Genomic DNA, 22296 nt, shown 5'->3' with positions numbered 1-22296 from the left:
GCACGGTGCCACAGTGATTAGCACTGCTGCCTCACAGCGCCAGGGACCCGGGTTCAATTCCAATCTTGGGTCACTGTCTGTGTGGCGTTTGCATGTTCTCCCCATGTCTGTGTGGGTTTCCTCCGGGTGCTCCGGTTTCCTCCCACAGTCCAAAATGTGCAGGATAGGTGAATTCGCCATGCCAAATTGCCCCTTAGTACTCCAAAATGTGCAGGTTAGGAAGATTAGTGGTGTAGATGCATGGGGTTACCAGGATGCTTTATCAGAAAGCTGGTGCAAACTCATTGGGCCAAATGGTCTCTATCCGCTGATGCACTGTCAATTACGACGCGAAGACTTCTGAGAGTGAGGGAAAACTAATAGGCTTTTATTCACAGAGAACAGGAGCACACCCTTGTAGCTGACCTGGTCTAGACTGAAGCAAGGAGGAGGGACCATCACCTTTATACCCCACTCTGGGTGGAAAGGGAGGGGTCTCAGGTGGAAAGGGAGGAGTCTCGGGCCAGGTGCAGCATGGGTGTGTCCAGGCACATACATGTAGTAACAGTGGTTCACCACATCCGCACTCTTGGGATTCTATGATTCTATATTACATTGCATTTCATTGCACCTTCCAAATGTGGCTTTTCAAAGTGCCCTGGTTTTGACTTTTGAAAATCTGGTTGCTCTAGCCCTGGCACACTCTGTGCTCTTTATCTATTTGTCCTTTCTGATACCCTCTTTGCTCTTTACCCAAATTATCTACCTTAAGACCTTCTGTGCTCCTTAATTCTTGCCTATGCTGAAGGAGCCCCATCCAGTTTCTTCCTATCTTGCTGGCTCTTTTGATGATGATGTGGAGATGCCGGCGTTGGACTGGGGTAAGCACAGTAAGAAGTCTCACAACACCAGGTTAAAGTCCAACAGGTTTATTTGGTAGCAAATACCATAAGCTTTCGGAGCAATGCTCCTTCGTCAGATGGAGTGGTCTCTGTTCTCAAACAGGGCACAGACACAGAAATCAAATTACAGAATACTGATTAGAATGCAAATCTCTACAGCCAGCCAGGTCTTAAATGCACAGACAATGTGGGTGGAGGGAGCATTCAACACAGGTTAAAGAGATGTGTATTGTCTCCATACAGTACAGCTTGTGAAATTGTGCAAGTCCAGGAGTCAAGCTGTGGGGGTTACTGATAATGTGACATAAATCCAACATCCCGGTTTAGACCGTCCTCATGTGTGCGAAACTTGGCTATCAGTTTCTGCTCAGCGACTCTGCGCTGTCGTGTGTCGTGTAGGCCGCCTTGGAGAACGCTTACCTGAAGATCCAAGGCTGAATGCCCGTGACTGCTGAAGTGCTCCCCCACAGGAAGAGAACAGTCTTGCCTGGTGATTGTCGAGCGGTGTTCATTCATCCGTTGTCATAGCGTCTGCATGGTTTCCCCAATGTACCATGCCTCGGGATGATCCCACTGCTTCTATTTCCAAAACAGAGAGAACCAGGAGCTGCACCCATTCCTTGCAATGGCGGTGCCCGGCTTGTAGTGTCTGTTTGCTGAGGGTGTTGTTGGCTGGTTTCTGCTTGTAGCTGGCTGACAGTCAGTGGTGGTGTCGGACTGATCTGTCTTCTTCACCTCAGGAATGTACAGCTCTGTAGCTCATGAAATAAGCTAATTGAGCCACCAGAAAACCTGTTTTACACCTTTTAATTCTATATGTTTTTGAATATTAAATAGTATGCATATGATGTTAACTACTGGCTGAGTGAGCCAGAGGCTGAGTGTGTGCAAAGCACTCAAAGGGAATGGGATCATTACCTGAAAATAAAAGAAATGTAGAGCTACTATTGCACTCCAGAGATGTGTGGGCAAGGTTGATTGGTCATGGTGAATTGTCCATTAGTGTCCTGGGATGTATAGGTTAGCGGGGAAAATATGTGGGGTTGCAGGGATAGGACCTGGGTGGGATTGTTGTTGATGCAGACTCAATGGGCTGAATGGCCTCTTTCTGCACTGTATGGTTTCTATGATACTGGGGAAAGGCAAGGAAGTGGCACTAGACTCTTGTGGTCGCTTAAGCTCAGTTGGCCGGACAGCTGGTTAGTAACAGCACATGTTCAGTTCCTGCACCGGATGAGGTTATTCATGAAGGGCCGTCTTCTCAATCTTGCCCCTCGCCTGATATGTGGTGATCCTCAGGTTAAATCATCACCAGTCATCTCTCTCCCTCGAAAGGGAGAGCAACCTCTGGCCATCTGGGACTGTGGCAACTTTATTAAACTTGTGGAGAACTGGTGCAGACACAATGGGCTGAATTGCCTCCTCTATACTGTGGCCATTCTATGACTCTAATTTGGCGCAATATAATATCGCTGTAACTGCTGGCAGAAAGCAGTGATGGGCTCTCAGTGAATCACTTTTAAAAGCTAATGCAACTCTTTTATATTTCCAGTTGTGTGCCAATTACCAGCTCTTAAGACAGCATTGAGCTGGGGCACTGCCCGCACTGAAAAACTCCCGAGAATTTACAGGGTCACACTCATTGAATAAATACTTTTCTATGTAGTATAACAAACATAAAACTCACAATTCAAGTTAACCTGGAGATACAGGGCCCGATTTTATCATCACGTTGCGCCCATTTTTGGGCGTGGGACAAGTAGCACGATCCACACCCGCCTCTGCGCTAGTTCCCCCTTTATCAAGGCCCAAAAATGGCCTCGATCGGGACCACCCCCGAAACGGGCGCGACGGCCATTTAAATGCATTTAAATTGACTTAATGGGCTGCATTCCCAACCTTACCTGCACTTCCCCATTTACCACCGCGTTCGCCCATGGGCGAATGAAATAGACATGCTCTGCAAAAGTTCAATTTGGGTGCTCCCGTTAATGAGGAGGTAAGTGCTGAGCATCTGACGGCTCTCTGCTTGATATCGGGGGGAGGGGGGCGGAGGGTGAGGGGGGGCCCGTTGCCACTCTATCTGAGATCAGTGAGGGGAGAGAAGGGATCTGCTGCCAATCTGCCTGAGATCAGTGAGGAGGAAGGGAGGTGCACTGCCACTCCGCGTGAGGTCATGGGGGGTGGGGAAGGGAGGGGTCCGCTGCCACTCTGCCTGAGATCAGTGGGGGGGAACGGGCCCACGATCGGCCTGGGTGGTGGGGGGAATAAGGGGATTAGTGATGTTGTGGGGGTGGGGCAATGTCTGTGGGGGCTAGGGGGAGGCATTACCCAGCCTGGGAGCGATGTGGCAAGGGAGTCGCATTCTATCTTTTTTTTCTGCGCGTGCGCAGTTGGAGGCACCGTTCGGAGCTGCGGGATTTCGGGCGCTTTAAGCCCTGCCCACAGGCTTCTGCAGCGCGATTCGGAATTGCTGATATCTTTTCAGGCAAAGTGCGTATGGGGGCGCCGGAGAATGGGTCTAAAAGTCGGATCTGAAACACTCCCAGTTTCAAGTCTGTCCAGCACTTGGAATCAAAATGGTAAAATAGGGCCCATTGTGTTGGATGCAGGAAGCTGCTTGGGATGTCGCTGTTTGTGACGTCACGCACTCTGACATGGCATCTGTGCATGTGCCAGAAGTGCTCCCCCTTGTGCTTAACAGCTTAATCGTAAATATTGAGAACCGGAGGAATTTTTAAAAGAATAATAAGAATGATTCCAGGGATGAAAAACTGTAGCAATGAGGATAGATTGGAGAGGTTGGGACTGTTTTCCTGGGAGAGCAGAAGACTGAGAGGAGACTTGATAGAGATATTCAAGATCCTGAAAGGAATGATGTGAAGATGCCGGCGTTGGACTGGGGTAAACACAGTAAGAAGTTTAACAACACCAGGTTAAAGTCCAACAGGTTTATTTGGTAGCAAAAGCCACACAAGCTTTCGGAGCTCCAAGCCCCTTCTTCAGGAGAGTGGACAGAATTCCCACTCACCTGAAGAAGGGGCTTGGAGCTCCGAAAGCTTGTGTGGCTTTTGCTACCAAATAAACCTGTTAGACTTTAATCTGGTGTTGTTAAACTTCTTACTGAAAGGAATGGACAGGGTAAATAGTGAGAAAGTGTTCCAACTCAAGAGAGCATCGGGAACTAGTGGGCACAGTTTCAAAATAATGGGTAAAAGGTGACGTGAGGAAAAATCTTTTCACCCAGAGGGTGGTTAGATACTGGAATGAACGTCCTGAGAGGGTGGTGGAGGCAGGTTTGATCGAGGTATTCAAAAGGAAAATTGATTGTTTTCTGAAAAGAAAGAATGTGCATGGTTACTGGATAAGGCAGGGGAGTGGGACTCGGCAGAACTCTCATTCAGAGAGTCAGTGCAGACTTGATGGGCCAAACAACCTCCTGCACTGTAGAGATTCTGTGTTTCTATGAACGTACATCACTGGGAAAAAGACATTTCCAATAAGATGGAAGGGACCTAGCCGAGATCATCTCAAAAGAAACATTGGGCGGCACGGTAGCACAGTGGTTAGCACTGTGGCTTCACAGCTCCAGGGACCTGGGTTCAATTCCCGGCTTGGGTCACTGTGTGGAGTTTGCACGTTCTCCTTGTGTCTGCGTGGGTTTCCTCCGGGTGCTCCGGTTTCCTCCCACAGTCCAAAAATGTGCAGGTTAGGTTGATTGGCCATGCTAAAATTGCCCCTTAGTGTGTGTCCTGAGATGCATAGGTTAGAGGGATTAGTGGGTAAATGTGTAGGGATATGGCGGAAGGGCCTGGGTGGGATTGTGGTCGGTGCAGACTCGATGGGCCAAATGGCCTCTTTCTGCACTGTAGGGTTTCGATGATTTCTATGAGACTGGAAAATTGGAAGCATTCAAACAAGAGATTAGACACACACCCACAGCAAAAAGTGGCGCTGTGAAAGCTAAAGTTCTGTGGATGAGCAAAGAATATTTCACGAAGAGGCAGATGACTAATAATATAAAATCAAATCAAATGGAGTATTAGAAAATATAGAAAGGGAGCAAAGAAATGAGTTAAGAAGGAAGACTGACTGATAACATAGAAGTTTCATAGCACAGAAGTTTCATAGAATAGAAGCTTCACAGTGCAGAAGGAGGCCACTTGGCCCACGCGCCTGCACTGACAACAATTCCACCCAGGCCCTATCTCCGTAACCCCATGTATTTATCGTGCTAGTCCCCCTCACACTAATGGGGCAGTTTAGCATGGCCAGTCAATCTAATCTGCATTCGTTGGAGTGTCAGAGGTGAGGTGGCACAGTGGTTAGCACTACTGCCTCACAGCACCAGAGACCCAGGTTCAATTCCAGCTTTCTGTGTGGCATTTGCACATTCTCCCCGTGTCTGCGTGGGTTTCATCTGGGTCCTCCGGTTTTCTCCACAGTCCAAAGATGTGCGGGTTAGGTTGATTGGCCATACTAAATTGACCCTAGTGTCAGGGGGATTAGCAGAGTAAATATGTGTGGGGTAACAGGAATAGGTCCTGGGTGGGATTGTGGTCAGTGCAGACTCGATGGGCCAAATGTCCTCTTCTGCACTGTTGGGATTCTATGGAAACCGGAACGTCCAGAGGAAACCCACGCAGACATGGGGAGAACATGCAAACTGCACACAGTCACCCAAAGCCAGAATTGAACCCAGGTCTCTGGCATTGTGAGGCAGCAGTGCTAACCACTGTGCCATAAAGGGAAGCAATAATTATTTTGTGAACAAATAAAAATTAAAAGAACACTGGAAGAGAGAGCTGAATCTTAGGAGCTCATAGGCTGCATCTTGGACATTTCTGCATTAGTGTACTTCTTTGGCCTGGTCATTTATAACTTCAGTAAGAAGTCTCACAACACCAGGTTAAAGTTCAACAGGTTTCGGAGCACTGCCCCTTCATCAGGTGAGTGCACCATTTATAACTTCCCAATGCAATCTTTGTTGAAATCAGTTCATTCAGCACAGACCATGAATCAAAACTGAGCCCCTGTTTTGATCTCTGTGGCTCTGTAAGGCATGATAAGAAATGTCTATTCTTCGAGCTTGATTCAGTGAATTAAAGTTTATTTATTTATTAGTCACAAGTAAGGCTTACATTAACACTGCAATGAAGTTACTGTGAAATTCCCCTAGTCGCCACACTCTGGCACCTGTTCGGGTAAACTGAGGGAGAATTTAACATGGCCAATGCACCTAACCAGGGCGTCTTTCAGACTGTGGGAGGAAACCGGAACACCCAGAGGAAACACACGCAGACATGGGGAGAACATGCAAACTCCACACAGACAGTGACCCAAGCCGGGAATCGAACCACTGTGCCATCATGCCGCCTGGGTGGGATTTCGGTCGGTGCAAACTCAATGGGCCAAATGGTCTCCTTCTGCACTGTAAGGATTCTATGATTCAAGATTCTATGTGAAAGAGGCCATTTGGCTCAACCAGTCTATGTTGATGCTCAGTATCCACATGAGCAGTCGCCCTATTTCCATGCCTATGTCCTGTTTCCAGTCTTTTATTTCCTTTTCTTAAATGTTGACATGGTTTCCATATCTAATACTAACTCGAGTTGTGCAATCCACAGCCTCACAAACCCATTTTGTTTGAAACAAAGGTTTGTTCTGTTCTCTGTACCAAATCTTTTACATTTATTCTTGTATCTATATTGCCTTTCTCTGGGTTAATAGGATCCAAGCTGGCTGATGGAGCCAAACAATTGAGAGAACTTTATTGACTTGTTCAGTCTCACTGCTGCCCTCACACTCCCCCAGCGACCCAGCTATTCCCTATTTATAGCCTCGTTTGATCAAATAAAAATCAATAAATTCAACAACAGATCAAAAATGACAACCCCGGGTAGATATTCCCTATTTATAGTCTCTTTTAAGAAATCAAATGGTCAAAACCACTGCAACGATGGGTCACCCAGACTCAAAATGTTAACTCTGTTCTCTCTCTGCAGATGCTGTCAGACCTGCTGAGATTTTCCAGCATTTTCTGTTTTTGGTCAAATTGGACCGGGGTGACAGCTTCTGGTGCGGGACTGTAACAAAAAAATCAAATCTCCAAAGCAAACTTACAAAATTGATTCAAATATCATTCTTTAGTCACTTAACAGCCCTCGGAAAGAGAGGCTGAATATCCAGCAGTCTCGGTTGATGTTGGTATGAACTGCATAGGCAGTAAGATAGATGTGGTCCAGTCCTGCAGTCAGAGTTTAGGGACCTATATAGGGAATTGCAGGACCCCAAAAGATGTGATCTCTAGGTTACTCCCAGGACCACATTCAAATAAGTATTAAAATAAGAGGATAAAGTAGATGAATGCATAGCTGGAATACCAAGGTGCACAAAATACTGGGAGAGATAGATAGCATTAGAGTAGGAAATAGTAAGTTTTTGGATCAGAGGAAGTATTACATGTTAAATCAGGGTTAATGTACATGTATGTAAATGCAAGGAATGGAGTGCAGATTGCCATGTGAAAATATAATGTTGTGGCTATAACAGTAACCTGGCTCAATGAAGAGCAGGATTGGTGTTAAATATGCCTGGATACAAGGTGTTCAGGAAATATAAGAAAAGAAGAAAAGGGGGAGGAATGGTAGTATGTTGATTAAGGAGAGCACTGCTGGAGAGAGAGGACATCCCAAACGGTTAAGGACATAATCTATTTAACTGGAGCCAAGGAACAAAAAAAGTGCAATCACATTGCTTGGTGCAGTCTGTAGGCCACCAATTAGTGGGGAGCATGTAGAGGAAGAAATTTTAAAGGAATTTACAGAGAGGTACAATAATTATGGGGTAATTATAATGGGGGACTTTAATTATCTGAATATCTGTGGTAGTATAAAGGAAAGAAAGGGTCAAGAGTTTCTGGAGTGTGTTCAGGAAAATTTTCTCCAGTAGTCTGCTTCCAGTCAAGTGAGAAAGGAGGCATTGCTAGACCTGGTTCTTAGGAATGACAGTAAGAGTTTTAACAACACCAGGTTAAAGTCCAACAGGTTTATTTGGTAGCAAATGCCATTAGCTTTCGGAGCGCTGCTCCTTCGTCAGATGGAGTGGAAATCTCCATCGGTTCCACTCCATCTGACGAAGGAGCAGCGCTCCGAAAGCTAATGGCATTTGCTACCAAATAAACCTGTTGGACTTTAACCTGGTGTTGTTAAAACTCTTACTGTGTTCACCCCAGTCCAACGCCGGCATCTCCACATGTTAGGAATGAAGCAGGCCAAGTGTTAATAGGAGAATGTTTTGACAACAGTGATCATTGTATTATATGCTTTAGGTTGACTATAGAAGAGTAAGAATAATTAACTGGGGCAAAGCCAACTTCAGTGGGGTAAGAATGGATCTGGACCAAATAGATTGGAGTCAAAGGTTCAGAGGAAAAAATGGTAACTGAGCAATGGGCTCAGAGATAGTTTGGGCATACTGGAGATATATTCCCTTGAAAGGGAAAGGTAGAGCAATCAAATCCATGGATGACAAATGAGATAAAGGACTGAATTTTCGCTCCCAAGTTGGGGGTGCAATCAAGAAAATTCCTGACTCTGCAAACCAAGTTCAGGAAAAAATGTTCCAAATCTTTAGATTTTCATTCTGTGGGGTGCGGGTGCTAACAGGAGTCAGACCTGCTGACCCTGGAAAGGGTTCAGCGGCAACCTGAGTACAGAGGCAGGCTGGTTGAAATACCCGCCTTGCTGTTCTGGGATGACGTCCCTGTTATAGTGAAACAAAAAAAGCCCCTCTATCTCTCGCCCCTCACATCCCCTCAATCTCCACACACTCTCTATACCCCATCCATGCCAACCTATGCCACCTCATGCCCCCCACCCACTCCCATACTTTTTCATATCCTCCATGTCCCTCTAACCAACACCCATGGCCCTTTATAGACTCTTCGCGAATCTATAGCTGTCTACCCAAACCCCAAGATCTTTTTTTAGCTCCTATGCTAGCTTAGTGCCAATTCATGTGAATCTATGCCCCCCGCCCACACCCACCACCTCTTGCCTTTATACCCTCCATGCCAGCTCACCCCGAATCCACCATGGACAGATCTCAGGACCCATGCTGAGATGAAATAGAACAAACTTCTATAATTAAATATTGTAATTACATGCAAAATACTAACAAGAATTATTACATGAATGTGAATATCATTTAAGTTTACAACAATTCCTTCAGTTGTCTTTTTAGTTGAACTGTCATCAGTTGAAAACAAATTCAGGTCGGACTGATACTGAACAGAGTTTGAAGGTCACTGGACTCAGTTTGTGTAACTTAGCAGATCAAACACAGAAAGCAAATGTAAACTCTCAGTCAGCAAAAGTCAATTTCTTCCAGCGAGAAATCTGGTGAATATGGCAGCAACATTGCAACAAACTACCGTAAGTATGAAAAGCAGTTTGTTTTAAGCGATTCAAATGAGTGGAGTCACAAGTTATGTAGAGTTGCAGGGTTATTGTTAATAACTAAGACAAACAAAAATGATCGGTTTGTCAGGCTGCTATTTCTATTGGTGATGTATCTCTTGGACCTTGTGCAATAAACGTATCTACCCCAGTGAATGTTAGACTTTACACTTTTATATAATCCACTATAAATGGTAACATAAATCTTTGGCATCTACTGAAGTGATTACTATCACTGATGGGTTCCTATTAATGTCAGCAAAGTATTATTGTTTTAACTGGAGATAAGATTGAAAAGTAATCTTGATCCAAACTGCAATTTTCATCCTATCCCACGGTTTAATTTTATTTATTAAAACTTACCTCGCAGTCAGGAGGAGGATCTTAGCTCCACTGGCCATGAGGGCAAACCATTTCGTAACTTAATTTATTGGTGAGAGATATTAGATTGTGAGTTGCAGATTTAAATAACATTCTTTCTGATGGTATTGTTGTTTTTTAAAAAAAAATCATCAGTTCAAGAATCCTTGTGAAATGCAATGTTTTGTTCTGTAAGAAAAATTGTGTTACACCGGGGGAGGGGGGGAGGGGGGGGGAGATTTCTCCCATCCTGCCCACCACAGGAATCGTAGCGGGCGGGCGCTGGACCACGCAAAGGTCCATTGACCTCGGGCAGGATTCTCCGGTTTTGGGGCACGCGCGGCCGGAGAGTCCCATTATGTGCAGTTCACTGGAAATCTTTTAACACTGGGTTATGCACACTTGTTCTATTGCAGACGGCAACTGGAGTGGAGCTCGAGCCACCTCCTCCGTCGCTGAAAGAAGAATTCCAAACCCTTCTGACACCAGAAGCAATTCAATTCCTAGCAGAATTGGTCTCTACTTTTGATGCAAATGTCGATGAGGTACATTTATCTTACAGGTTGGCAGGGTGCACCGGGAGGGGTGGTGGTGGGTGGAGGATTGTGTAAACACTTTGAATCATTGCTGTCGCATATTTAATAAACACCTTCATTTACCCAATTGTTTGCTGCAAAATGACATTTTATTTCCCCTATAAAAATGATCATACTTTCACCTGTGCAACGATTCTTAGGATCAAACGTACTGTTTTCAATTCCTCCAGGAGAATGCATAAAGGAGTCATCTTCAGCTCTTCATCTTAGTCCTTTTCCACATAACTGAGGAGTAACTTTCATTCCTTGTAACTATTTTTAAAATCTTCTGCTACTTTATTTTTGTTGCAGATAAGATTGGTGGACAGGAGTAAATTAATTTTGAGTTCATGCATATTGTATTTGGAGCGTTATATAACTCTAGTGTGGCCTGAAAATCCTAAATTGAAAAGCTACTACTTTCATAATTATACATTAACCATTCAGTAAACAAGATGGAACTTGATAGCTCTTGGTTAATAGATTAACTGAGCTGGAATGTTGCTGCAGTAGTTAACAACTTCAACATATTGTGAATGCAACCTATTCCTTCATGTCAGAAAAATGTATTGTGAGAATTCAGTATCTATTTGAGATAACTGATAAGAGTTGAATGTGTTTTTATAAGAGGGGAATTGTTAAGTTTAGTTTATGTGTTGAAACTTGGTTAGCGAGTGAAGAATAATTCGGCCAGAATTCACAAATGTAATTCGTGGAGTTACAATGGAATTTTCCAGTGCCTCTTACCAATGGGGTATTCTGCTCCCGCCCAAGTCAATGGACATTTGAATGGCTCACTGAATCCGCTGCAGGGGAACCCACCCTGGCAAGACGGGAAAATCCCAGCCACAGTCCCTATTATAAAGGCTTAATATTTTGTCCTTATTTTTGAATATTATTTTGGGGGTGATGTTACCAGCTCGTCACAACGGTCAATGGGCAGGGCGAGCCAATAAGATGGAGCACAGGCACAAAATTGTGTTTTAGCGTCTTGCGATCTTACCAACCCAGATTTCTGGCATGATCAGCAGGTATGGAGCTGATTTAAATATTTAAATCGACATTTTTATATAATTTAGTGAGCCCGGGATGGAATTGTTTGGGCTCACTTGCCTTCACAGCCTCGCCGGTGGAGGTCCTCACCAGCGAGGATCACGTATGGTCCCCATCAACAAGGACTTGACGTGACAGCCTCGCCGGTGGGACCAGAAGCCATTAAGGCCTCCCGGGTGGTCGGTGGGGAGGGTAGGAGGTGGGGAGGAGCTCCAGGAAAAGGTTGAGGGTCCTGTCAACGTTGGAAGGGGATTCTCAATTGAGGGAAAAGGAAGACCATCAGGAGTGCTGCTCTGAGAGGTGACAGAACAGGTGACAGAATGGAGAAACTGTGAGAATGGGACTGTGAAAGCATCATGAATGTAGGTCAGAAGATATGGGGCAAGGGGTAAAAAGTCAAGATAGGCAGAAATGATAAGGGGAATGATAGCTTGATTTTAGGTGGCAGGATCATACTTTTGGGTGAGGAGCAGCATGTAGCTGAGAAACAGGAGGGGGCCAAGGTTAGACTCTTGAGGGACAACAGAGATTCTGATGTGGGAGCGGGAAGAGAAGCCATTAGAGTGATCTGAGGAGCGGTGCTTGATTCAATGTTAAGTCGCTGATTTGTGTCGGGAACCTGAGGAAGTTTCAACATGCACACACATTTACATGGGAAGTTCAAACTTCTGATTGCTGTTTTTGCCCTGCCTAGAGTGCCTCCCAATTCTCTGTGACGGTGGGATGAGATGGCCAGAACCACAGACACATGAGTTGTTTGCCCTATATTTGATTTGATTTATTATTGTCACACGAATTAACATACAGTGAAAAGTATTGTTTCTTGTGCACTGGACAGACAAAGCATACCGTTCATAGAGAAGGAAAGGAGAGAGTGCAGAATGTAGTGTTAGAGTCATAGCTAGGTTGTAGAGAAAGATCAACTTAATGCAAGGTAAGTCCATTCAAAAGTCTGACAGCAGCAGGGAAGAAGCTGTTCTTGATCAGTTGGTACGTGACCTCAGACTTTTGTATCTTTTTCCCAAAGGAAGAAAATATTTACACTGGTTTGTACACAGATTTATTTAGAGCTTTTCATGGTGGGTGTAAAGCCTGTGGAGCAGTGTAACTCTAAATCAGCTGGAGTGTCAAAGCACTGCGGCAACCAGAATGATGTTCACACCATCTCCCATCCAGCGATGTTCATTCACCCTGCCTCCCCCAGTGTCCCCTGTCTCAGAAATGTTCAAATGTTCACTCACCACCAACATCCCCCACCCCAATTCCTGTACTGGCTGAGATTATTCATGAGGGCCATACCTTGCCCCTCATCTGAGGTGTGGTGATCCTCAGATTTAATCACCACCAGTCAGCTCTCCCCCACAAAGGGAAGGGCAGCCTATGGTCATCTGGGACTAGGACGACTCTACCTTTATTCGGCACTGCATCCCTGCTGGAGCAAGCATCCGCTTCAGCGGCTCCAGGATAAAGTGGTAAATGGACAGATTAAAACAGTCAGTGGCAGGCACATTCCCTCCACCACTGCCTGGAAGATCAGGGTCAATCTTATTGCCTTTCACAGTACAGCTGATTTCCAAAGCAACATTACTTTCCAACAACAACAAACCGACTTGAATTTACAAAGCGTTTTTAACACAATGAAACATCTCAAATTGTTTCACAGGAGGATCTGTGTGGGTGGGACTCCATAAGGAAACAAATGCTTGTGTGTAACTGTCATTATTTTCTTCCATTGTCGTTGCCTGTGAGGTATCTTGTTCTCCCAGTGTGACACGACACTGAGAAGGTGAGGGAAGTGAAGTGGTGTGGTGTGCAGGCGGTATAAGCACGGTCTATGTGCTCATTAGACTGGGGGGACAACTCTTCCACCTTCTGCATTTCAGCCCGGTTGAATTGTCATCTCCTGGTTTGGTAATGTAAACATTCCATATCCAGGATATGGCCAGTATGGACCAGATGGCATGTAATGGCACACAGCCTCTTTGTGGTCTCATTGAATTTCACTATCACACTGGCCTCACAGTGGGAGGCACCTTGCAAATAAAATGGAAAGTCAATGAACAATGCCAAAATTAAAACCTCAGAGATTCGGCATTTGAGTTTGCACCAAGTTCCTTGAACCCTCAGCAGAACCTCATTCCTAGTTGCACAAATGTCAATGGTTCCATTCTAGTCATCGGCACCACATGAAGGCTGCAAATGGGGAGATATCAAATACATAAAACCGGTGCAGGGATTTGGCTGAAAGCATAATCTCTAGATATGGAAGAGAAAATTAATTCTTGACCATGCTGTATAGTGTAAGAAGGTAAAGACAAGAAGAGTCATATTGGACTCGAAACGGTAACTATGTTTCTCTCTGCACTGATGCTACCAGACCCACTGAGATTTTCCAGCATTTTCTATTTTTATTTTACGTCGTCAAGGCTTGGGCGTAAATGAAAGCCTTATTTGGAAGTAATATTAAACATGGTCAAAATGCACTTAATAATAGAGGCTTAATAAAAGAGCTGCAGGGAAAAGCCTGGGAACTACAGGCCGGTGAGCCTCACATCTGTGGTGGATGACTTGTTGGAAGGTATTTTGAGAGACAGGATCTACAGGCATTTAGAGATGCAAGGACTGATTAGGGACAGTCAGCATGGCTTTGTGAGTGGAAAATCATGTCTCACAAATTTGATTGAGTTTTTTGAAGGGATAACCAAGAAGGCAGATGAGGGAAGTGCAGTTGATGTTGCCTACATGGACTTGAGCAAGGCCTTTGACAAGGTACCGCATGGTAGGTTGTTGCATAATGTTAAATCTCACGGGATCCTGGATGAGGTAGCTAAATGGATACAAAATTGGCTTGATGACAGAAGCCAGAGGGTGGTTGTAGAGGGTTGTTTTTCAAACTGGAGACCTGTGACCAGCGGTGTGCCTCAGGGATTGGTGCTGGGTCCACAGTTATTTGTCATTTATATTAATGATTTGGATAAGAATATAGGAGGCATGGTTAGTAAGTTTGCAGATGACACCAAGATTGGTGGCATAGTGGACAATGAAGAAGGTTATCTCGGATTGCAACAGGATCTTGATCAATTGGGCCAGTGGGCTGACGAATGGCAGATGGAGTTTATATTAGATAAATGCGAGGTGATGCATTTTGGTAGATTAAACCAGGGCAAACTTACTCAGTTAATGGTAGGGGGCTGGGAAGAGTTACAAAACAAGGAGATCTAGGGATACAGGTTCATAGCCCCTTGAAAGTGGAATCACAGGTGGACAGAGTGGTGAAGAAGGCATTCAGCATGCTTGCTTTCATTGGTCAGAACATTGAAATTAGGAGGTGGGACGGCTTGTTGAAGTTGTACAAGACATTGGTAAGGCCACATTTGGAATACTGTGTACAGTTCTGCCCCCCCCCCTCCCCCACCCCACACAAAATATAGAAAGGATCTTATTAAACTAGAAAGAGTGCAGAAAAAATTTACTAGGATGCTACCGGGACTTGATGGTTTGAGTTATAAGGAGAGGCTGGATAGACTGGGACTTTCTTCTCTGGAGCGTAGAGGGCTGAGGGGTGATCTTACAGAGGTCTATAAAATAATGAGGGGCATAGATCAGCTAGATAGTCAATATCTTTTCCCAAAGGTAGGGGAGTCTAAAACTAGAGGGCATAGGTTTAAGGTGAGAGGGGTGCGATACAAAAGGGTTCAGAGGGGCAATTTTTTCACGCAGAGAGTGGTGAGTGTCAGGAGCGAGCTGCCAGAGGTAGTAGTAGAGGCGGGTACAATTTTGTTTTTTAAAAAGCATTTAGACAGTTACATGGGTAAGATGGGTATAGAGGGATATGGGCCAAATGCGGGCAATTGGGACTAGCTTAGGGGTTTTTTTTTTAAAAAAGGCGGCATGGACAAGTTGGGCCGAAGGGCCTGTTTCCATGCTGTAAACCTCTATGACTCTGTAACTTAAACAGCGACAGAGAGACATTAGAGGAGGGAAGTTGAAAAACACTGATGGATGGATGTGGATTCAGATCCACAGCAAGGGAACACACCAGTCACAGAGCCATGGGATCTCTCATAGATAGCAAGTTTTGATTTTTAATTAAGCACAATAAACTGTAGATAAATTGATGGAGGGTTAACTACCCATATCTGAAAAAGATTCCTGGTTTAAAGATGGATTTTAATTCTAAATGACTCTCTGTTGAAGACTTCAGATTTACACTGATGAATATCTGGTGCCAACACCATGTAATTACTTTGGTGCATGGCTGAAAAGCACCTTTTGATGGTGCCATGGATCTCATGTGTGTACAGGTATAATGCAGGATGTTTGACTTCCAATCAGGCTTCAGTGTGTTTGAAAATTAAGACTTCCATGATGGCCACATATGGTGCTATGCAGCAGACAGAAACCACACTGTCCCACTTCCTCCTTTGTGTTGAATTCACTGGATTGGGCATAGGAGAGCTAAAATTGGAATCAATGAGGAGATTAGTCAGGCAATATTTCCTGCTCCTAATCACTGTCCAATAAGTGTCATGTTTTGGAGTCATACTCAAGTCTGCAGTGCAAACATTAGCAGCAAGCAAACTATTAACTGTATTCAGCAAATTAATGGCATGGTGGCACAATGGTTAGCACTGCTGCCTCACAACACAAGGGAGCTGGGTTCGATTCCTGGATTGGGTCCCTGTCTGTGTGGAGTTTGCACGTTCTCCTCATGTCTGTGTGGGTTTCCTTCGGGTGCTCCAGTTTCCTCTCTCAGTCCAAAGTTGTGCAAGTTAGGTGGACTGGCCATGCTAAATTGTCCATTAGTGTCAGGGGATTAGTAGGGTAAATATATGGGGTTACAGAGGTAGGTCCTGGATGGGTTCATTGTTGGTGCAGGCTCGATGAGCCAAATGGCCTCCTTCTGCACTATAGGGATTCTATGATTCTATGAATATAAAATATGGGCTAAAGAAAAGCCTGTCAGCTCTTCCAGGTGTCTCTTCCTAATACTGAGTTGCTGAACATTGCATTGATGCTGTGTATGTTGCTAATTTTCTTTTGTTTAGATACTGCTTTGCCATGCAAACATAATCTAATTCAATATATTGCATTTTTACATTTAAATCTTTCTTGAATATTTTTATTTCTCTTCCCCACTTTATCAAATAGCTCGTAAGAAACTTAAAACTGTCTTTTTACCAAGTTACAGCTGCTATTTTGTGGTGCAAATGTAACAGTCCAGCGTGACTAGCCTTCTGATTTCCTCTTTGCAGGAGAACATGTGGCTCAGCCCACTGTTGGCATAGTTCACATTTGGAATACAGTTTGTGGAGAGTTCTTGGCACAAGTCTGCATGCTGCTGTTTGGTGATGCAGCACGTTGAAGGTCAAACACGACACTGCCAAGCCAAAAGGTTATTTTCAATGCAGCAGCACCCCTTAAACCAGGGGTGGGAGAACAGTTTCCAGTTACATGTCGTAAATCAGAACTTGAAATAAAAATAAGGAAAGAAAGTAACATGATATATTGACACAGTGATGTGCTGTACGAGACGTTGATGGGGTATCAGGGTGAAAGTTTCCAAATTCTGTGAGGGAGGCGATATATTTCACCACAGAATCACAGAACGGACGGGTGACCTGGTTCCAGACATACTGGGTTAGCTGCTAGGATGTATATCAGTGTACCGAGCTTTTGCGGAATTGATCCTTGGAAATCCCCACAGATAGGGTCATCCCAGGTGGCTTCACTTAATATCAACAACTCTTGCTTCATACAAGAGTTAGTGAGTATCAGGAATTCTCCCTAACACAGGGCACCGCCATCCTCCCCTACTCCAACACAAACTTTTAAATCTTTTTGTCCATCTGTCTCTGTGTTTCTCTCTTTTATTGACACCAATATAATCATTTCTGCTAAGACTTTTGTTTTCTTTTTCCTCCTGAGCTCTGAGTACACTTCCCTCCACTCTTTCTTTCTCCTGCCTAAGTCTGTGTTGAAATCGAAGTTCATCATGCTATTGAGGCTCAGTTGATTGGTGCAGTGACTCTGTGATAGATTGTCCCGCTACTGAGACCAAAAGATGATCCCGAGCCCGAGTGGGTGGACCCTGTTTGCCATTTTACCTGCAGCAGCCAAGTAATTATAGAATCTCTACAGAGCAGAAGGAGGCCATTCGGCCCATTGAGTCTGCACCAACCACAATACCACCCAGCCCTATCTCCATAACCCCACTTATTTACCCTGCTAATCCCCCGACACCAAGGGCAATTTAGCACGGAAAATCAACCTAATCCACCCATCTTTGGAATGTGGGAGGAAACCTGAGCACCCGGAGGAAACCCACGCAGACACGGGGAGAACATGCAGAATCCGCACAGACAGTGACCTAAGCCGGGGATCGAACCTGGGTCCCTTGCGTTGTGAGGCAGCAGTGCTAATCACTGTGCCACCGTGCTGCCTCAATGGAGCTGCTTGGGCTGCTTTCCTAATAAGGATGGCAGTCCATTCCCTGGAGCATCCGGGCCAATCAGAGGCCCGGCAGCCCACCTCAACAGCACTGCTAGAAAAGGTGGATGCTGTTGAGGTGACAGAGAGCAGAGGGTGCCTCCATTTTGAGGTGCCCTCGAAGGCCAGGTAAGTTCATTCTAACTAATTTACTGGTACCCAGGCCGGGAATCAGCACCAGGCAATCAGTGGAGCAACGCTTCCAATGGTGGCATCGTGACCCCCAGCAAACATGAGTAACACCCCCAACACATGACCTCAGGGGGGCAATCCCCCCCCCCATCACCAAATGTCTGGGTGAAATCTCCTACCACGCATGGTGGTGAACTGACAATCTTCATCCTCACTAGCATCAGGGCATTGGGCCCTCTTTCCTACCCTCCCACTCTCAAAGTGAGTGATACACTGTTGAAAATACAGTCATGGGGACTGGCTGCCACTAACTCCTTGATCGCACCTTCCTGAAGGCCCTATACTTTTCAGGGACCCCTTCAGGCACCTTGCCTTGCCAGTCCCACCCTGGCACCCTGACAATGCCAATTGTTGGCACTGCCAGGATGCCAGGTTGACACTGGCAGGGCACCACCAACTATTTCCCTGACCATCTGGGGGCTTCAGTGTCCTCCGACCTCTCTGGTGTGGCCATCACAACTGGTTTCTGTTTTTTGTCGGAGTAACCCTTCCAATGGTGGCGTCTCTGACCCTGGAGTAACTGTGAAAGAAGACCCTCCCCACCCGTTTCCTGGGTACAGATTGGAAGGCCACCAAGGTTTACCAGACAGTCCCCCAAGTGGCGTTGGGGCTCCATGACGGAGGTAAAATGCGGCGAGGACAGAAAATGACTATTATTTGGCCAATTAATTGGTTCAATTGGTGCACCACTGAGGCTCCTGCCATTGAGAAAATCCCATAGTTGTGGGAAGATGTTGGTCTCCCCTCGCGTGCTGTCACCATTTTACGAGACTTCCCTTGAGGCAGCACCATGGCACAGTGGTTAGCACTGCTGCCTCATCGCCAGGGACCCGGGTTCAATTCCTGGCTTGAATCACTGTCTGTGTGGGGTTTGCACGTTCTCCCTGTATCTGCGTGGGCTTCTTCCGGTTGCTCCAGTTTCCTCCCACAATCCAAAGATGTGTGGGTTAGGTGGATTGGCCATGCTAAATTGCCCCTTAATGACAAGATGACTGGGTAGGGTAAATGTATGGGGATGGGGCCTGGTGGGGTTGTGATCGGTGCAGACTCGATGGGCCGAATGGCCTCCTTCTGCACTGTAGGGATTCTCAAACTGTAACTAAACTCTAAAACATCCCAGTCTCAGGGCTGGTAAAATCCAGTCCACAATTCCTACCTGAAGTTGTCATCATGCCCTCCCCTGCTGAACAGATCTATCCAATCCTCTCCCCAACTACCCTGATGTTACAATGATCTGGAGCTCTGTGTGAACACATTGTAAACCAGAACCCTACTCCAATGGTTCAACCTGCAGAAAGATGAGCAAGCGTTGTCATCTTGAATTCAATCAAATGGTGCTACTTAATTTGGATTAACTGAGCTCTTTGTGTTGTGCAGATTTTACGGTCGAGAATTATTGCAAAACTGGACCTGGATCGTCGATGTGGAATTCCTGAGTTTTTGCCTCAAACCTCACACATCCGAGAGGATCAGTCCTGGAGAGTTCAGCCAGTTCCTTGGAGATTACAGAACAGACACGTAGATCTTGGAGATGTGTCTCCAGCCAATACTGAACATTTCATCAGGGCCTTGCGGTCCAGTGCACAGGGTATTCAGGTAAGAGATCCTACTCTTTAGTTTTATTACCATGAGGGATGAGAAACTGGCAGAGTAGGATTGGTGCACATCTCACTCCCAGGCAGCACGGTGGCACAGTGTAACCACTGCTGCCTCACAACAGCACTTAGCACAGTGGTTAGCACTGCCGCCTCACAGCGCCAGGGACCCGGGTTTGATTCCCGGCTTGGATCGCTGTCTGTGCAGAGTCTGCACATTCTCCCTGTGTCTGCATGGGATTCCTCTGGGTGCTCCAGTTTCCTCCCACAGTCCAAAAGACATGCTGATTAGGTGGATTGGCCATGCTAAATTCTCCTTCAGTGTCCCCAAACAGGCGCTGGAGTGTGGCAACTAGGGGATTTTCACAGTAACTTCATTGCAGTGTTAATGTAAGCCTACTTGTGACTTGTAAATAAAAAAGATCAGTGATCTTGGGTGAGTTGCTACAGGAAGACACTTGCAATAAGAATAAACATTGGCCTGTATCATTTTTCTTTATTGGAGAAAGAATGAATGCTTGGGCAACCTCGTTCTACAAATTCTGCCATGCCCCTTCAAAAATCTTAATACTTTGAACTTAATTCTGCTTAGTTTGAGAATATCATTAATTTTAAACTAGATGAAAAAATACACAACAGTAGAAAGCTCTGTGTTAGGAAAGAGTGATTGAAGGGAATGGAACTTAGAAGGATCAATCATAATTCACATTAGTGCAATGTTATTGACTAAAATATTAACAGACTTAGAAACAGCTTTATGTTTTCCAGAGTATATCAATCTCCTGAATCAAAGGGAAAGCATGCTGTTACAACAGCAGGTACAAAAAGAGAATGGACTTAAGCAAATACAGTATAATTTTTTAAAAATCTGCTAAACCAAGAAAAATTCTTTTCATTTTCATTATTTAGTGACAATAAACAAATTCAGGAAATGTAACCTCTCCTTTGCAGTAACTTACAAAGGAACTCCTAATTAGTGATGGAAACATTTATAAGCTATAAGGTTAGGTGGATTGGCCATGCTAAATTGCCCTGTCAGGAGGATTAGTAGGGTAAATATATGGGGGGCTTACAGGGATAGGGCCTGGGTAAGATTGTTATCGGTGCAGGCTTGATGGGCCAAATGACCTCCCCCTGCACTGTAGGGATCCTATGATAAATAACAACAATCCTTCAATATAACTTGATTTCCTTTATGAGTCCTTTAATTTACTATTCTGGTGAAACTTAAGTTATCATGGTGGACTTTGATTTGTGTCTTCAAGTGACCAGCTTCCAGGGCATCAAATACCTTCCAATCAGGAAGTGGTCATTTCAAGTCCTATCACTCAAAGTCAACATCAATGAAGTTTCATCATTTGCCATGCTGGCTTCTCGATATTTACAGCAGATTCAAAATACTTTACCAGGCATAAATTAAAGTGGGAACAGCTGAGCCGATGCCTTCTATAAGCTGCTGACTGATTGCCAGTTGTGTAGCGAAAAGTCAGAAAGGTTACTTTGGTAATCGTTCATTATAATAACATTTAAGACTATGGAGTCATTGGCTAGGCAGTAATTCTGGAGTGATGGCATCAAGGTCCTGGGTGAAATAATAGCAGAAAATTCTAGGAATACTCAGGTCGGGCAACATCTGTGTAGAGAGAAATTGAGTTAAAGTTTCAGGTCAATGATCTTTCACCAGAATCTTTCATCAGCTCTGACGAAGGATCATCCAGACTCAAAACATTGGCTCTATTCTCTCTCCGCAGGTGCTGTCAAACCTGCTGAGGTTTTCCAGCATTTTTTGTTTATCTTTCATCAGAACTCTGGCTCAAGGTGAGTTTGTAAATCTCATAGAATCATAGAGCTCAGAATAGGCCCTTCAGCCCATCGAGTCCGCAGTGACACATTAGAAACACCTGAACTCCCTCCTAATCTCATCTGCCAGCACTTGGCCCAAAGCCCTGAATGTTATGATGTGCCAAGTGAACGAGGTCTTGTGGCGCAGTGGGTAGCATCCCTGCCTCTGAGTCAGAAGTTCCAGGTTCGAGTCCCACCCCAGGACTTGATGACCAAGGAAGATGTGTTCATAATGCGGCCAAACAGGTTGAGTGTGTCAACCTGCAAAATCATTCCAAGCACGCCAATGACTGGTGGGGGAGACTCCTGGTCAGCCGCACTTGATGTGGAGTGGCACCCCTCAAGCTATAAACCCCTGGCGACAGACTAGTGACCTGTTCCAGGAATTACTAGCTGTGGAAACAGGTAAAAGTCTGCCTTAGTGTACCACTAGTAATGGAAAGAGAATTAGAATGATAAGAATACCTATATAAATGAGGTTCTTCTCTCCAAGAAAAACTGTTGGAATGATTGATATATTTTGATTTATGTTTTCAGACAGATTTTGATGATGGTCACTGTCCAACCTACTTCAATCAAATCCGAGGACTTTCCAATGTGTACAAGGCAGTTCATAATCAGTTTCCAGGTAAGAATCCAGCTACCATTTTGGTTGCTTTGATTTGTTTTTTCTCTCAATGGCCAGACAATAGCTTTGTTAAACAAACAAGCATCCTTCCATAGTTTTCACTTTCTAACTGTCTTGACTGTGTGAACCTGGGGATTTATGAAGTGTTGTTAGATTAAGTGTGTTACACACACACAGATAGATAAATAACCGGAGTCTCAACGGGCTAGAATACAAGATACC

At 44.9% G+C, this 22296-nt stretch overlaps 1 protein-coding gene across 1 annotated transcript in view; it reads left to right on the top strand.

Moving 5' to 3' along the window:
* ugl (ureidoglycolate lyase) overlaps positions 1 to 22296 on the top strand; it is a 61150-nt gene that overhangs the window by 3119 nt on the left and 35735 nt on the right. Inside the window, exons 2-5 of the mRNA XM_078210510.1 lie at positions 9114 to 9316; positions 10117 to 10245; positions 19387 to 19605; positions 21984 to 22074. Coding sequence (XP_078066636.1) covers positions 9290 to 9316; positions 10117 to 10245; positions 19387 to 19605; positions 21984 to 22074 — 466 coding nt within the window. The 5' untranslated portion in view covers positions 9114 to 9289. The remainder of the gene's footprint in view (positions 1 to 9113; positions 9317 to 10116; positions 10246 to 19386; positions 19606 to 21983; positions 22075 to 22296) is intronic.

The sequence above is a fragment of the Mustelus asterias genome, chromosome 1, assembly GCF_964213995.1.
Source record: "Mustelus asterias chromosome 1, sMusAst1.hap1.1, whole genome shotgun sequence".
Taxonomy (NCBI): domain Eukaryota; kingdom Metazoa; phylum Chordata; class Chondrichthyes; order Carcharhiniformes; family Triakidae; genus Mustelus; species Mustelus asterias.
This window is presented reverse-complemented; position numbering and strand designations above follow the sequence as displayed.